This window comes from Leuresthes tenuis, unplaced genomic scaffold, assembly GCF_036924035.1.
Source record: "Leuresthes tenuis unplaced genomic scaffold, fLeuTen1.0.hap1 SCAF_21, whole genome shotgun sequence".
NCBI lineage: Eukaryota > Metazoa > Chordata > Actinopteri > Atheriniformes > Atherinopsidae > Leuresthes > Leuresthes tenuis.
Genome location: NW_027325375.1, coordinates 7,826,772 through 7,843,731, shown reverse-complemented (window position 1 = coordinate 7,843,731; position 16,960 = coordinate 7,826,772). Strand labels below are relative to the sequence as shown.

Genomic DNA, 16,960 nt, shown 5'->3' with positions numbered 1-16,960 from the left:
AGAAGATGGCGAATAGTAGAGTGTTCCACTGCTGAAGGAAGTAAATGACGGGTTTTCTGTTCAGATCACGTTAATTACACAGCTGCATCTGCAGTGTGGCTCCTCGCTCCTTACAAAGGAGCAGACACTGCAGCGTCTGCATTCTTAAATGGTGTGAGAACATGACGACTGGGCGCTAAAATGTACGCATCAAAGTCTTTAAACGAATACCAAAGCTCAAAACTGAATGTTCATTTAGCTGATCTGTTGAATTAAACCATCTTCATGGCAGCTGAAGTATGTTCAAACTCATTCTTTTCATTTTATGACGGAAAGTTTGCTGCCTGTCGCACCTCCGGCAGACATAGAGAAGGCTTCTTATCCAGTTCACCGAGTTCTTTTAACACTGCTTTGGATGGACACAGTTACAGTAACTTTCATTCCCAAAAGGTGCACAACTGAAGAGAAAAGCAATATGAAATGGCTGTTTTGGTGCCATGGTAACAAGAGTCAGCAGCTTTTTACTTCAGCAGAGTGGTTTATTTAATACCGAGCTGTCGAGGACTGCCATAAAATATGTGCGAGGCATTTCTGCATCTGTAAGCCTTACAGCATTGTGTATCAACCACAAATATAATACAATGTAATATTGTAAGAAGTGGTCAAACTACAGCAGCTAACTGTGCCCCGCCCCCTTCTCCTTCCTATTCCACCATTATTAAGAACAACAATTTATCCAAGTATTAAATTATGTATATCAGAGTTTTACGTCAAACTCTACATATTACACTTCAGTGTAAAAGATTAAAAAAAAAATTTAAAAAAATTGGAAAAGATTACAATTGTTGTCTTGCTCAGTGATCTTGGACGTCCTCTCACAGAGAAAGAGAGAAAAGAACCAGTTCCTGAACAGGATCGCTGCATTCTGACGTTACCAGAGAACATCCTCCACAGCTATGTGCTCAGACATGTGAATTCCATCCATGTTTACTTTGATCTTCAACGCCCGTCTGACAGGATCAACTGTTGGTTTTGAGATTGCACAGCCCATAATCCTCAGGACGACTCCTCTCTCTTCCATACTATCACCATATTCTTGTCGCTGAGGGCGACCAGGTAGTGCAGCTCGGGGTCCATTGCTACACTGTTGATGGAGGGGCCCTCCATCTGGCCGAGGCCGCTCCTCATCGGAGACGGCCACTCCAACACCTGCCAAAGAAAAGCAAAGGGGCTCTTATACAGGGACAAAGTGGAACCCCATCTAATGTTAGCGAACGGGACAATATGGTGAGAAATAAATCACACGCATCAACTATCAGCTCCTTGTAGAAAACACAGGAAACACATACACAAACACAACTAAACCAAGCACAAAGGTATGAAACTATAACAAATGTTTGGGATGGATGGTACAGCGTTTGGCTGATCTGGAGGTTAGTTTACATAATGACCACCTCCACCATCTAGCTGCTTTTCTGTAAAGCCGACATGTTCCCAGATCTCTGCAATTAACTTGAGTGTAAAGTTACAGTAAAGCAGGAAAATCCTGCAACTCAAGAGAATGTTTCTCCTTAACAGGGTCCTGCTGCAACATTTTATGGAGGCAGAAATATCAAGTTACAGGACAAAAACGTTTAGAAAAAGGCAACACCTCAGTGGGCCGGATAGGTTTCCCAGTCTGAAAGCCGTTTATCTGGAGGTCGGTGACGTGGTATGTCCACAACCTGCCTTTGTCGTCACCACACACAACATAGGCTCGTCCTAAAGAGGATACACACAGGGGAAAGAAACAACTGTCAACACCAGGTCCCAAACGTACAACCATCGATAAGTCTCTGAAGCTACCCAGACAAAACCGGCACCTGGAGAACGTCAACTGTTGAGAAATCTTATAAGGAACTAAATCACTTCATTAGCAGATTAAACAGACAAGTTCTGAGAAATAATTTTGACCAACTTCCTCGCTTCATGCCAACACCACACTCAAAAAGTTGGGACAGAGGAAGGTTCACCATCCTGCTGCGTCACTTCCAGAATACGTTTGAATCAAGTGATAACAGAGGACACTAAAACTGGGGTTTGAGAGACTTTCACACAAGATTACAGCTGCTCTACAACAGTCTGCGTGCTTGACATTTCATTAGTCCATACAGAAGGTTTTCACCTGTAAATGTCAGACTTTCAGGGGTTTTGTGTTAGCGGATGTGTGAGAAAACATTTTAATATGGTCATAGCAGGTTATTGAGTGTAGATTACCAGACAAAAAAATCCTTTCACAGAAGCCTGAAAGGATTTAAAATTGGGGAGAGAAAGTGAAATGCTGAGCCACTGGCTGGATGATGTGGGACTTACCGGGACAGGTGTTGAGAGCCAGGTAAGGAATATCAGTGCTGGCCCACTGCAGCTCAGCCAGGACCACAGCACACACCGCCCTGCTCTTCTTGTCAGGCCGCAGAGCCTTGGTCCTGCTCCAGCTCCAAAGGTAGATGGAACCATGCATGTAGCTCTTAGAGGCTACCATGATGACCCACAGGGGCGGGAGGGGAGGGAAATGGCAAGAAAGAATAAAGGAGCAAAATTAGTTTGATTTTTTTCTCTATTTGAAAATTAAAATATAAAGTGAAATGTCCTGATTCTGAGTTTTCAAAACAGTATAGTCTAAGCAAGTTAACAGTTCCCCAAAATATAGTTACATACGCTAGTAAATGAACATGTGGTCCACAGTGGGGCACGGCCTCACTGACATAACCAGCATGACACTTTACAGCAGTGCCATCATGTGACCTCCTACTATAGCTACTTCACATTCATTCTGCCCAAACTGGTGGACTGACCGACAATGACAACCTCAGGAATGGCAAGAGGCCCTAATTATATCCAGTGTGACTCAATGTTTCCAGCTCAGTGGGAACGCTTATGGGCACTGTGAATAACTGCAGTGTTACAGTGGATTGGAGCCTCACATACCCACTATGTCGTCAGTGAGAAAACTCAGGCCGTCAATGGTGTGGAAGTCATGTTCTTCGTCCTCCTTCTTATAAATTGGGAAAGTTATCTCCATTTCCTTTGACCTACTGAAAAAAATTACAGTGAAATGGCTTCTGACTGGTCCACATGGAAAATGTGCAAACAAATGGTTGTACAAGTTTGAAAGTCTTTATTTAGTATGAACACAGTAATTGTTAAACAGCCTGAACCCTCTTAGGCAAGGACAGGCCAGAAAAAGAGTGAAAAAACAGCCAATAAACAAAGTCTGGAGAGCTATTGATCAAGACTGATTACAAGAAAGTGTGACTCCTTGGAAGTAGAATCTAAAGAAATGAGGCTTTTACCTCTTTGTCGTGTCGTTTGTTCCTAGTTGTGTGTTGTAGCAGTACAGGCCATCCTCACAGGCAGTCAGAAGGTGCATGCTGGGAGAGGTCGGGGGCAGACAGATGTGCAGAGGAGTGGCGCTGATCTCCAAGGCCAGCAGCTGACTGGAGGGACAATCAGCGGAGTATTAAACAGCTGAAAACATGTTAAAAAGTCAGAAAACTGTACTTTGATGAATTGTGGAACTGAGCTGTAAACCTAGTGGTTTTTAGAGCCGGTCTTCAAAAAATACAAAACTAAAATCCACAAAGTAGAATTGAGAATGAGGCGAGCAAAAGCGACACCACCCCTAACAGTTAAATAGACCTGCTATGATGCTCAGACTTTCCAGCTACCTGTTCTGCCTTCATCACTAAATGAGTCTAAAACCCCGGAAGCCAGAATTTGCAGAACGTGGGCCGTTTACTGCAGGGGAACGAGGGGAAAAACTGGAGTTGTGTTGTGAAGTGCGAGCGTGAAATGCAGCAGGGTGTTCATCAGGTCTCCGAGTAACCTCATTCTTTTTACCTGATGGTCGTTTTATTAATTATTTTTCATTTTATGAAAGGCTGGGTGGTTAACAACAGAATTGTCTGATGTCACAAAGTAGATTTTTTTCCTACTTTATTAAGACATTAATGAAGGAAGAGGGAAGAACCCAGCACAGCAGTCATGTCATACTCAAATTCCTGAGGAGGTGATCTGTAGCTTGGAATGAAAGCGAGTGCTCCAGACAGAAATACTCACACAACTTTGAAGTTGTACTGGCTGTCCACTCCACCGATATCCCACATCCCGATCTTGTTATCATACGATCCCGCTGTAACACACCAAACCTGAAGTTAAAATGAGGTCAAGTAAAGTCATTTAGAACGCCACCCCCGCTGTTTGAGCGCCATCAAGTCCTCAACAGGAAGGGATGTAGTCATCAGAAAGCAGTGGGTGTTAAACATGGGGAAGTTAGAGGAGAGGAGGGATAAAGGAATGTTTGGGTGCTCCACATCTAACAAAACGTGGAGAAAGGCTGTCTAGTATGCTGTCATTTTAAACTGACCGAGAACGACCCCTGTTTAGAAACCAGGACAGCTGATGGCCCATATAATAGACTTTTTTTTCTTGTTTTTTTTTTTTTTTTTAACATGTTGTTATTACATATGAGACAGTGTAGCACCATGTGGACAAATGGTAAAAATTAATCCATTTTTAATTTTTACAGTTGGAAGACGATAAAAAGAAACAGTGGATAATTATTAACATATCGTGAAAAACATCAAGCAAATACCCACCCATTGGCTCAAGGTAGACCTTTTTTGTTTTCTTTCAGGAAACTTCACTGTATCAAGTCAAAGATTAACACAGAATTAATGTGTAAACTGTGGTGGATGTTTACAACCGACAGTGTGAATAATCATTTAACCATCCGCTTGTTCTCTCTCCTTAATAACTTTAAACTGTAACTTTATTTACAACTTGTCTGAACAGTTTGTGATTCTTGCCAGGTCAGAACTTTGCTCCTTATGTCCTTAGATTTTATGTTTATACATTTGGGAGAAGCTTTTATCCAAAGCGACTTACAAATGAGGATACAACATTACAGCCAACTTAAAGGCTAACAATAAGCTACATAAAAAGGGAACTCACTAGTCAGACTCTGTCAGAGATGACAGTGCAGAGACAGAGTGCAGGCATGGGGGAAGTACAGGGTAGGAGGTGCTCTCAGAAGAGCTGGAGCTTTAAGAGTTTCTTGAAGATAGATGGGGACGCCCCTGGTCTTGTAGCACTTGGTAGGTCATTCCATCATCGTGGAATGAGACATGAAAAGAGTCTGGATTGTCTTAAGAGTGGTGTGGGCACTGCAAGAAAACAATCCTTTGATGACCGGAGTGACCGAGTCGTGACATAAGCCTGTGCAAGAGCATTCACGTAGATGGGAGTCGTTCCATTAAGCACTTAGTAGGCTAACATCAGTCACTTGAATTTGATGCAGGAAGCCGTTGGAGCTCAATGAACAGAGGGGTGACATTTGCTGTTTTCAGCTAATCAAAGACCAGCCGCGCCGGCCAGTTCTGGTCCATCTGCAGTTATGAGAGCGTTTCCATAGTCAAGGCGGGAGATGACCACAGACTGCACCAGGAGCTGGGTGGCGTGTTGGCTTAGGTATGGCCTGATCTTTCTTATGTTTAGCAATGCGAAGCGGCACGATTGAGCAATGGAGCCAACATGATCTTTAAAAGGTTAATTGGTCATCAATCATGACACCAAAGTTTCTAGCTACCTTTGATAGAGCAAGAGATAGGGATTCAGTTTGGATGCAGATGCTGTGGTGTTTGGCTGGGAAGAGAAGCAGTTCAGTTTTAGAGAGGTTTAGTTGGAGGTGATGGACTTTCATCCATTTCAATGTCAGACAGACATCTGAAATTCGTGACGAGACCGTGGGGTCATCAGGTGGGAATGACAGAGCTGGTTATCGTCAGCATAGCATTGGTATACCAAGCCATGTGATCGGATGATCTGGCCCAGTGAGGTGGTGTATATGGCAAAGAGAAGAGGTCCCAGTACTGAACCTTGGGGGACCCCTGTGGCAAGGGGGTGCGCTGCAGAAGTGTGACCAAATCAGGATACTTTGAATGACCAACCAGTGAGGTATGAGAGTGTGCTCTCCCTGTGATGTCCCAGGTTGACTGTGTCAAATGTAGCAGATAAGTCGAGCAGGATGTGTACTGAGGACTTAGCTGTTGCTCTGGCTTCTTTTAAGGCTTCTGTCACAGCCAACAGATTTTACAAATAAAGGCTGTCAGCAAATAAGAGCTCATGCAAGTTAAAACTCACTGAAGAGGAAGTTTCCCTGTTGGTGGTTAAAACGGAGGACAGACAGCGCCTTTCGGCTGGCTCTGAACTCGCCGTAGGCCACGTTGTTTCTGGGATGGATCAGTTTGACGAGTCCTCTCTTCCCACCAGCTGCCAGAACGCTGCAGAGCTGCGCTGCAGCTTTGCCTCCTCTGGACATCAACACTGTGGACCAGGCCAGCGAGAAGAACTCCTGTTGTAGAGAAAAATGGGCAACTTGAGAACTCAGAATTATTTACAAATCAGCCTTCTGAATGAAAGAAATGGTCATTAATCATATGCCAGAGAAATCTTTAGAGCCATTTTTTTTTCTTTTGTTGACATTGTGGAATAATCAGAAGAAACGGAACAAACCTCTCCAGAAACTTTGTATTTTTTCATCACCATCCCTGTTTCACAGTCAATCACACACAGAGAGTCTCCTCCACAGGTAGCGACCAAGCGGCTGCCCCCCCCACAACCTGCTCATACAGGAAACAGGACACATTTTAAACATCAAAACTAGAGAAAACTTTTAGTATCCAGTTACAGTTGGAACCTTTATTTACAAAAAAAAAAAAAAAAGGGTGGATGTTTATTTTTTCAAATAAATGAAGGGCTCGTCAGTACCAGAGGCATCTGGCAGCGGCTGGAAGGCACACGCCCACAGCTGTGTGGAGAAGTCACTCGAGCTGTCCTGCTTACTGTGACACTGGAGCACATGGAGCGGCTGCAGGCCCACCGGCTGCTGCTGGAAAGAAACACAGCAGAGCGATGAGAACCCGACATTGCTGATAGATGGCTATTAAACACTGCCATTCAAAAAAAAGATCAGCAGCAGCTATTAACTAAATGCAAACTTTAGTAGGTTAACAAGCCGAATATTAGGAGTAGAATTTTCCCAGGTTCACGATCTTAATTTAGCCTGGTAGTCATGCTATTTCTCAAAGTAGAGGTAGACACCAAGCACAGGCAGGAATGATACTAATATTAGACTAATTCAAAGACTTGATGGCACATCTTCTATACAAATTCACTTTTTTTGGACTCTTGTTTGGTAGTGTGCATTCCAGACTCCTTTTTTCTAAAGCTGCATTAAAAATAATTTCTTTGGCAAAAAAAATAAATAAATAACTTACCGAATTATTTAATTACGGACAAAATCTCAGACGCTTGTGGATTAGAAGCTGCATTTAACCCCAGCATCCTTTTTTCATATTAGACTTTCACGCCCAAACTGATGCTCTTTTGTTGAGTAGATTAAGATTACTTTATTGTCATGTACACACGAATGGTAACACGAAATTACTCCTCCTACGCATTTGACCTGTCCAGGCTGAACACACATGCACACGGTCACACACACACACGAGGAGACAAATGCCTTTCTACGTCAGTCCACCAATCTATTTTGATAATATCTACTCCAACCACTGAGCCACGGCCGCCCCCGAGTATTTTCATCGTGTGCGAAGTCGATCAGCTGCTAATTTGCCTCCAGGTCAGCGAGGGAGGTGGTAACAGCGGTGAAACCCGCTATGTGTGCAAGGACAGGCTGGCGTCACGGAACACGTCGCTCTGACCAGCGCTCAGCTGATTCTGCCGTGGCGGCTTGACGTGTGTTAGCACACACTAATGTGGGGCCGAGACCCCCGAGGTTCGGCATGTGTGAATTACTACATAGAAAAAGCAGCAGATAATTTAATAATAATTTAACAATCAGCGGTAACATCTTTATGCTGATATACATTAAGAAAAGTTACTGTGACCAAACAAATCTGAGAAACGTGGGCAAACTTCAGTCCCTCAGATCTTTTGCTGCCTCTTTGCAAGACACAAATTTCATTCTTAGAGCTCAGAAACCAGAGCACTTCTCTTTGTATTGGCTGTACAACTTCTAACAACATCAGGACTTTTACTGTACCTGTGCCTTGCTGCAAGTCTTGATTATGGGCAGCGTGTACACATCTCTCTGCAGCTGTGTAGCTTTGACATCCTCCGTCAGTTGAGCTTGAGCATCATCCTCTTCGGTTCGCCTCGCTTTGGGTGTCCTGGCCGTATCTGCCCTCATCTGTCCTCTTGTGGGAGTAGAGGCAGTTTTATTTGTCTTGCGAGGGCTCATGCTGGTGCGAGTTATTGTCTGAAGTTTGAGCCGCAGGCTGGATTTTCGAGGACTATCTTTAGCTGGAGAAGCTGGGAGATCCGAGCGCAATCTTTTGCGAGGACTCAAGTTGATGTTGGTGTCCACTACTGGTTCAGTTTGTTTCCTCTTGGAAGGTGTCGAGACCTCCTGAATAAAACAGATACATGTGTGAGAAACTCGTACTACACAGATCAGATCAGTGTCAATTTATTGCCGATCAGGCGTGTTGTCCAGTAACCGGATATAAAGCAGTAACAACATAAAGGAAGCTGTTGATCACAAACTTGGGTAACCCCAACCCAGAAAGGTTTGTTAGCGTTGTGATCTTTTAAAAATCTTACACAATTCTTTTTAGTGTCAGACTCCTTGTTGTCAGCGTCTTCCTTTGGTTCGGTCAGTGAGCGCAGATACTCTTTAGCTATAATCTCCACCTAAAAATCAAAAGGATGTAAAGAAGCAGTTAATAAAGAAAATGAGAAAAAGCAACACAAAAACAGGCCAGAATGTTTCAAACAGCCCCATCTTACCTTCCATTTGGTGAAATCACTGACTGAACTGGGGCCAAATTTAACTTGTTGTCGGGCTGTGCTCATGAAGCTCTTCTCCAAGGCGGACATTTTCTCAGCAGTGATGGGATTTGGGAGACTAAAGCTCTTCTCCCACACTGCAACGACCTAAAAAACAAAGAACAAACACTTACTGACACAAGCAGAAATATCGTGCACACCACAATGCCATGACGACTCATGACATGGCATAACGTCTAATTCAGGAATACAAACACATCTGCCGTGAGATCGTTTATGCTTGAAAACAAATCCAAACATACTGAATGACCAGATTTTAACAGAGATTTCTTTTCTTCCTTGAAGTCATCGGCAGAATATGTCAGGATTCATCAGGCTGTAACGTTGAAAGATCTGAACCCCGTTTACACTGTACAAGAGAATGAATGCTGCATAAGCTTATCAAAATGATGTCACAAAGAGTGTGTGTTGTAGTCAAAGCTAAAGACGGTCCAATAAAATATTCGAGAATTCCAGGCCAGGAAGTGCAAAGAAAAATATTAGTTTCATACCCTGGTTCTCAGGTTGTCACTGTAGACATAGCGCAGGTGGTTGGCTGTTGTACTGACATCTTTGTTGTTGTAGATCCTCAGATTGGGCAGCAACACCATCAGCTTGTAGTTGTCACTCACCTGAAACCAAAACAACATCAACAATCAAGTCTAACCCATAATGAGGAAGTGCCTCGTGTTGATTTCTTAAAATAAGCACAGGAAACCATTTAAAAGCAAGTACCCAGCAGTCACCCATGAAACAAAAAACAGTGGAACTGTTCATATTTCGTGCCAACATGCATGCACCCTGCTGTTCGATGAGCGCCACTGGTTACCGAATTCAAGTCACACAAAGTGCTTAAAGGAACGGCTTCCATCTACTTTCATGCTCCCACAAAGGCTTAGGTCACGACTCGATCACTCTGGTGCCCACACCACAATCCAGACTCTTTTCATGTGTCGTTCCACGATGATGGAATGACCTCCCGAGCGCTTCTAGAACAGGGGCGTCCCTGTTTATCTTGGAGAAACTCTTGAAGAGCCAGCTCTTCAGAGAGCATCTCCTACCCTGTACTTTCCCCTATGCCTGCACTCTGTTTCTACACTGTCACCTTTGACAGTCTGACCAGTGGGTTCCCTTTTATGTAGCTTATTGTTAGCTTTGATCTTGGCTGTAATGTTGTATCCTCATTTGTAAGTCGCTCTGTACGGAAGCCGAAAACGGCCATGGATTTTTTTTAAAATGCACTGTTATCTCGTGATAACAACTTATTTCGTTATCTCAAGATAACAAAGGTCGTTTTCTCGTGATAACTAATTAATTTATAATGTGTTTGTCTCGATTTCAACCAACAAGAGCTGCCACGAATGGCTTCCGTAGCCACTGGCTGTAGCTGTAGCCTACGGTAAATTACACTTCATGTTAGTTTGTTTACTTGACTGGGTTTGTTTAGGGGCTACCGGTTAGCAGGTGAGAGGCTGACTAACTTCCATCTATCCTCCAGCTGCTTCAGCTAAGGTAAACGAAAAGAAAACAATCTTTGTTATATCGAGATAACAAAATATTTAATTCGTTATCATGAGGTAACAGTGCATAAAAACTAAATTCCATGGCCGTTCTCGGCTTCCGTAGCGTTGGATAAAAGCGTTCCTGGATGACTCCACCACAAGTGTACAGGTGTGAACACATCAAGAACACATTCTGCGCTGGTTCATCTGAAATTAAAAGACTACTGACTGGACTCTGGGACTGTTCTTATTTGGTGATAAAATGCTGGACATTCACACCATGGTATGGGTGGGTAAGTGCCTAATTTCCATAATCTAAAAAGTCTCTGTGCTGTGGAAAAAGCCCACACAGACTCACTGGGAATATGCAAATTCCACATACAAAGGTCTGAGCTGGCTAAAAGGCTTAAAAGACTGAAACTTCCCGTCGAGGAGCAGCACTGCCAGCAAACTACACAACATGGTGTAGAATTAGCCAGCATGGTATTTTAGGATCCATATATAAGCAGAGGCAGATTCTTACAGTGATATAGAGGTTGTCGTCCATCTTGAGCTCTTCCAGACTGCTCAGAGACTCCAAGGTGGTAACATCCTCCATCTGGTTGTCGCTGAGGTCCAGGTAACGAAGTGCAGGCAGCTCCAGAGTCACAGGAAACTCTTGCAGTCTGTTTCCAGACAGATCCCACCTCTCCAGGGACCGCAGGCGGGACAGGAGCCTGACAGGCAGGTCCTGAAGCTTCAGCCCCAGCTTGGACAGACTGAACAGCAGAGAGCCACAAGTCAATGTTTCCAAAAATCTTGTTTAAAGCATTATTTAGCGATTCATATGTGAGCACAGCATCTTTTTAAATCTCTGTACTATTCAACTCACAGCTAGTCTCAAATCACAGTAATGTAATAACAAAACAGATTTCTAGCAATTCAGTCTTTTTTTCTTTGCTTTTTTAAAGTGTGTCTTTATAACAAAGTCTCTCTCAAAGCAGATCCTTAGTTGTACATTTAATCAAGAGCCTCTAACGGCACAGGTGTAACTTACATGTAAATACAATTAGAACAGGACAGCTACAGTGCACAGTAATATGCTTACTTCAGTGTCTTTATTTGCTCCAGCTTGTTGGTTTTTGGAGAGCCTTTCTCCAGTAAGAGTTTCTCTGTTATTTTCTCCATTGCTTCTCTGTAAGAACAATTCAGATACAACGATACCGGAGAGAGAGAGAGAGAAGTGTTCAATAAAAAAGTAACTGTTTCAGAGCTAAAGGGGCTTTTAAGATATTTTTTAGCAAGTTGTAGTTTGGGCACATGGGGAGATTTTCATTAGACCAACTAAAGTCTATTTTAAGACTTCAGTTTTCAGCTTTTCCTCTGGTTTCTTTGTCTCTGTAGCATGCACAAGTTCATATCACCTCGACGGAAATCACACGTTCACGGTGGATGCATATCAGTAAGGTATCACAAAGGAGAGGTTAACCTGAGAATGGTCGACATTATTGGTTCAGATTCGTGGTTCCAAACATGCAAAAGAGAAGCCGAACAAAGACCAAAGGATACTGTAATTCCCAACGTAACCATGTTTAAGTCAGTGTTTTTTCTCATACAGTTTTAGCATTTGGAAACTGTATTTCACTCTCAAAATATGAAGAGGGTACATCAGGATGTATTTGTTGACTAAACTATAAGCTCGAGGAACTTTTACTTTACAAATAACAGGCTAGCCAAATTGTTTGGAAGCACTGACTGCCTCCCCCTTACTTCTTTGCTAAGGTAGCATTATATAAATAGCATTCATCCTTGAGATTTAATGCAGGTTACGGTCGTTTATCGTACATAGACAGAAAGAAACATACTGAACTTTTTGAAAATATTTATGGACAAAATTACTTACGAAAACTTCGGCAACTTCAGCGAACTTCGATACACATGAGGACACCGAATATTCCCGGGGAAACTCTTCGTACATCCGGTGGGCGTGGTTTAAATGTACATTAGAAGAACATGTTGGACCCTGAGCTATGTCTGCCTACCTCATATATGTATTTATATATTAAGCTTATATATATATATGTATACATTTATAAAGCAAAGTCATTCTACACAAAAGAACGCTGTACAATTAATCATCAATCTTCGACATTTCTAAAAAAAAAAACAAAGCCGAATGAACCTTCCTGCAGGCTCCATTAGGTGGCGACAGCTTTGTACTCCAGCGGAGCGTCATTTTCCAACACACGAATAAGATGCAGTAGGAAGATGACTCCAGACAGCAATGATGGCGTTGCTTCATGCGGCTGTAAAGGCATCCGGACGTGCCTCATATGTGAAAAGTTTAAGAGGAAAGCACAGTTGGATGCAAGCGAATCAAAGGTATTTATGTCTTACTATAAACCGTGCTCTGCTTTGTTTATATCTCAGGATCGAATATCATTAAAACCACTGTAGACATCCTACGGGAGCCCGCACAGGACACAACTTCATTAGCCAAACTGTTATTTCTGAGCTCTACTGTCTACTTGCTGTTTACTTGTGGCGTTTTTTTTGTTTTTTTTGTTAGAACATTTTTGTTAAAGTTTTCACAACGGAAACGACTAATGCCTTTTTGAACAAAGTATTATTATCATACTGACAAATTGTGGTTCGTCATTACCGAATGAAATCGTCAAGACTGCAATTTCTTGATTTAGTGTATACATATCTTATTTCATGAAAAATTTAACCTTTATGTGAGACACACAAAATAGACACAAGTCAAATATTGAGCATATCGTCAAAAATCAAGTAGAAAAACACCAGAATCATTTTCAACAAAGCAAATTAAGCTAAAAAAAAAACAAAAGCATCGGACTAGTTAACTGTCACCTTCATTGCAGGTCAAAGAGAGGCCATGGTGGTTTAAAATACCCATGGAATCATTTAGATGCAGCAGTTACCTAAGGTTCTATTGGCATGTAAACATTTATAAACAACTCTTTTTCTTAACTCAGTTCAGGTTTTTGGAATGCTGTGTGTTTCAAAGAAAAAGAAAAAGGCAATAAAGCCTGAATGACTTTCCAATACTTATTGGACTGATGCAGGACAAAAAAAATGCTTCGTAAAGAAAAATGTATCAGTCGTTTAGTCCGTGGGACGACAAACAGTCGATCATACTTTAGCATCCATCGTGAGGGAGTAAGGCATATAAGGGTTGTAATTTGGGCTGTGGCAGACAGTATGTGGCACGTGTAAGCAAATGACAAAAGATGCATTCTTGTAGACGACATCACATTAATCAAGCACAGACACAACAGTAAGCCGTCTTACCCCTGCTTCAACCTCAGTTTTTACAGAGTTGTTTTGTCCTTTGTCTTTGTAAGATTGTGCATCATTTCCTCTTCAATCCTGAGTCGAAGCTCGCTGTCTGCAAAGATGCGGAGGCCGTGTCATTTCCCTTTCCTGGTGTCTTCCTGTGGGAGGACTTTATATCAGAGGAGGAGGAGAAGGAGCTGATCAGCTCAATGGACCAGGATACATGGAATCAGTCTCAGTCTGGTCGAAGGAAACAGGTAATGATGAACACATTGCGTGAAAAGCTATATTTTCTTCTTCAGATCTGCAAATTAGTTGAATGTTATTGTAACAAACCGTATTCTCCTCTCATATGGTGACAGGACTTTGGCCCAAAGGTGAACTTCAAGAAGAGGAAAGTGCGTCGGGGTGACTTCAGTGGACTCCCTGCTTTGAGCCAAAAACTAGTACTCCGAATGCAGCGAGAGCCAAGCCTGGCAGGCTTTCAGCCAGTGGAGCAGTGCAACCTGGATTACCATCCTCAGCGAGGCTCAGCCATTGATCCACACCTCGACGACTCCTGGTTGTGGGGAGAGCGGTTGGTCACCATCAACATGTTGTCAGACACCACTCTCACCCTGTCCCTTGAGCAGGGCCTGCCAGAGTTGGGACTAGCAGATGAAGTCCACGTGGCTGTGCGTCTTCCTCGCAGATCTTTAGTAGTTTTACACGGTGAGGCGAGGCATAGATGGAAACATGCCATTCACAGGTGGGACGTTCATGAACGCAGAGTCTGCAGCACATACAGAGAGCTGTCAGCAGAGTTTCTGTCTGGAGGGCAGCAGGCGGTCCTGGGAGCTCAGCTGTTGAATATTGCTTTGAGCTTCCAAGGAACACCAGTATGATTTAATCGGACACATTAAGCTTGAATTACAAGAGCTAGGACATGTGTTGAACTTTAAAGATGTGCTTTTTATTGAACTGACGGTTTTTAGACTGGAACTTATAGCTTATATGCACTGATTGTCAAACATGTATACCTTGACTAGTACTGCAAAGTACTGTACAATCTGTGTTTCTGTCGAAACATTAAGGTACAAAATGTTTTCTCCAGATCTTTGGACGTCTGAGATTGCCAAAATAAGTTCCCCTTCAGTCTGTGTTTTTATGACAGTGATTGGAACACAGCCTTACGTGCTTTTCTCATAAGGATTGTCAGATTGCCATCTGATAGGGATGATGGCGTCACACTGAATGACTTGTTTTGCATTTGTTTTCCACTCTGTCATAATTTATATATCCAGCAGATGCCATCAAACTAATGAGTTTTAATCTTAGGTGCCACTTATACTCCATAATCTGTTGTTTTTTGTGTTTTTCCCACCATGTGGTTTTCTTTCTTTTTCCCTTATTGTGTAACATGCAAACCACTGCACACTTCTCCACTGGAGTGTTATGTCCTCTTGAATGCACATAGATTGTATGTCTAGGCCAGCAGTCGGAAGTCAGACTGGCGACATGAAGTGACGTAGCAGGGGGCCTTTCATCACCGCTGGCTAATGTGCATCCTGGGAGACCTGATCACAAGTGGACTGCTTTCAGTCTGTGTGTTGACCCCCGGCATTACGAAACCTTTCTATGTGTCCTGACTGACCACATGTGATCGAACATCAGTTACCTGTTCTATGTGTAAGTAAACACGTAGACTATGTCACCCTGTCAGCTTTGCAACTGACACCAGCAGGCCACAGATGTCTCTGTACTGGAACAGATGCATTCTGTGACACGAACCCTGTCATTATTCAGACATTAGCAAGTTTCGCATTCACTTGAGTCCCATTAATTGTGGAATTGTCTACAGATATTTCCATAAGCTCAGTTTTGTAACAGATGTAATATGAGAGAAGTCAAGGTGCATAAAATGATAGAAAGCTCAGCCTCAGCTCACTTCTGCTAAAAAGACACAGCCATTAAAGCTTTGAACAACTTAGAATCTCATGACTCATCAGCTGTTTTCCATACTACTTTGCAACAACATTCAGCTCCCCAACAAAGCCTTCAGGTATAATCTTTTTTTTCCATTGACAAAGGTCTTAATAATCCTGTTCAGCAAAGCTTTTGCCAGATTTCATTTCCAATTAACTGGCAGCTATGCCTCATCTTTCACATACCCTCTCTTATAAGTCCGGTTTGCATGTAAACATTCTTGACAAGGTGATTTGAAAACAAAGCCAGCCTTTGTCACCTGTGTTGAGACTATATGAGCTTTGACGACATGTCCACAACAGCCAACAAGATTCCACGCTGCACAAATGTGCCCGTCCCTCATCTGTTGTCCTGTAAACAGAGCTTGTTTGGGGCATGGCCCGCGAAAAGGACCGACCGGAAAGATCAGGTGCTTTAGTGTTGAGCTCACAGCTGCTTTGTTCTCTGTTGCTGCAGATTGTAACATAAAAGGGCAAGCAGGAGATTTCCTTTGAATGAGATATCCTGAATGATTTAAAGTAGCTTTTTATATATTTTGTTTTTTTAATGACAACCGTGACAGCAAGGAAACATCCTGATGATAACTGTTTGACTGAAGTCACATCAGGTTAGTGAATTTTGCTTGAATGTAGCCCTGTGGACTCTTGGAACATGACCTCCATCCTGACTGCGTTCACAACTGTGCGCTGTGATCTGATCACTGGGGATGGATGTCAGCACATAGTCTGAATGGGACCTTGAGCTTTGAGAATTAAATAACTTTGTTTACTAACTAGTTCAAGACTTGTGTGTAAAGATGCTAAGATTTTTAACAAGCACTAATTTCTATCAAATAGAATATTGTTTGTAATGATAAGGTTATGCATTTGAGATCCCTTACAGATATGATTTGTTACGTGTCACATAAAAATATGCCACAATTGTATTTTGGTTCTACGTCTTTTGAATAAATCATATGCATTGAGATGGAATTAGAATATTAAAGCTAGAACAGTTCATCAAAAAAAGCTCCATCCCGAAACAACCATCTGTAGAAAGTCTTTCTGAATATCGAAAATCTGTTTTTGTTAAAATAATAATGACCGCTAACCATTGATCAGACACCCACTTTGTGTAGTTCAATATGGCAAGAAGGCTGCAGACGTAAAACCATCAGCCTTTAGAAGCTTTATCATATGGACGGCTCAATCTGTGAAAGTGTTACCATATCAATGAAAAAAATGTTTTTTTTTCAGATCTATGTATAATGTCAGAGTCTATCTTAAATGACAGTACTTTTACACACCATTAAGGATAACTATTGCTTAATTAAAGATCAAACAACGTTTAACAGACCGCTTGTTTGCGTC

The 16,960-nt window shown here is 42.3% G+C and overlaps 2 protein-coding genes across 2 annotated transcripts; one reads left to right on the top strand and one right to left on the bottom strand.

Moving 5' to 3' along the window:
• Positions 1 to 646: 646 nt before the first annotated feature.
• On the bottom strand, positions 647 to 12,317 carry lrwd1 (leucine-rich repeats and WD repeat domain containing 1). Its single transcript, XM_072375417.1, has 16 exons — positions 12,250 to 12,317; positions 11,455 to 11,541; positions 10,891 to 11,125; positions 9,378 to 9,497; positions 8,827 to 8,973; positions 8,641 to 8,730; positions 8,081 to 8,446; positions 6,787 to 6,904; positions 6,532 to 6,638; positions 6,160 to 6,370; positions 4,078 to 4,150; positions 3,312 to 3,455; positions 2,947 to 3,050; positions 2,332 to 2,493; positions 1,631 to 1,740; positions 647 to 1,188 (listed from the first exon to the last, which is right to left on the bottom strand). The coding sequence occupies exons 2-16, from the start codon at positions 11,532 to 11,534 to the stop codon at positions 1,036 to 1,038; spliced, it is 2,220 nt and encodes a 739-aa protein (XP_072231518.1). The 5' UTR covers positions 11,535 to 11,541; positions 12,250 to 12,317; the 3' UTR covers positions 647 to 1,035.
• A 268-nt stretch (positions 12,318 to 12,585) lies between these two features.
• On the top strand, positions 12,586 to 16,599 carry alkbh4 (alkB homolog 4, lysine demthylase). The gene is made up of 3 exons (XM_072375471.1): positions 12,586 to 12,728; positions 13,715 to 13,903; positions 14,009 to 16,599. The coding sequence occupies exons 1-3, from the start codon at positions 12,615 to 12,617 to the stop codon at positions 14,528 to 14,530; spliced, it is 825 nt and encodes a 274-aa protein (XP_072231572.1). The 5' UTR covers positions 12,586 to 12,614; the 3' UTR covers positions 14,531 to 16,599.
• The last annotated feature ends 361 nt before the right edge of the window (positions 16,600 to 16,960 follow it).

Excerpts from the sequence above, each read along its gene's own strand:
- lrwd1 (XM_072375417.1), bottom strand. The coding sequence starts at position 11,534 with ATGGAGAAAATAACAGAGAAACTCTTACTGGAGAAAGGCTCTCCAAAA. Across the intron at positions 11,126-11,454 it reads GAGCAAATAAAGACACTGAA|TCTGTCCAAGCTGGGGCTGA; the intron begins GTAAGCATATTA and ends TCTGCTGTTCAG. Across the intron at positions 3,051-3,311 it reads ACAAACGACACGACAAAGAG|GTCAAAGGAAATGGAGATAA; the intron begins GTAAAAGCCTCA and ends TTTTTTCAGTAG.
- alkbh4 (XM_072375471.1), top strand. The coding sequence starts at position 12,615 with ATGACTCCAGACAGCAATGATGGCGTTGCTTCATGCGGCTGTAAAGGC. Across the intron at positions 12,729-13,714 it reads TGGATGCAAGCGAATCAAAG|ATTGTGCATCATTTCCTCTT; the intron begins GTATTTATGTCT and ends TGTCTTTGTAAG. Across the intron at positions 13,904-14,008 it reads AGTCTGGTCGAAGGAAACAG|GACTTTGGCCCAAAGGTGAA; the intron begins GTAATGATGAAC and ends ATATGGTGACAG.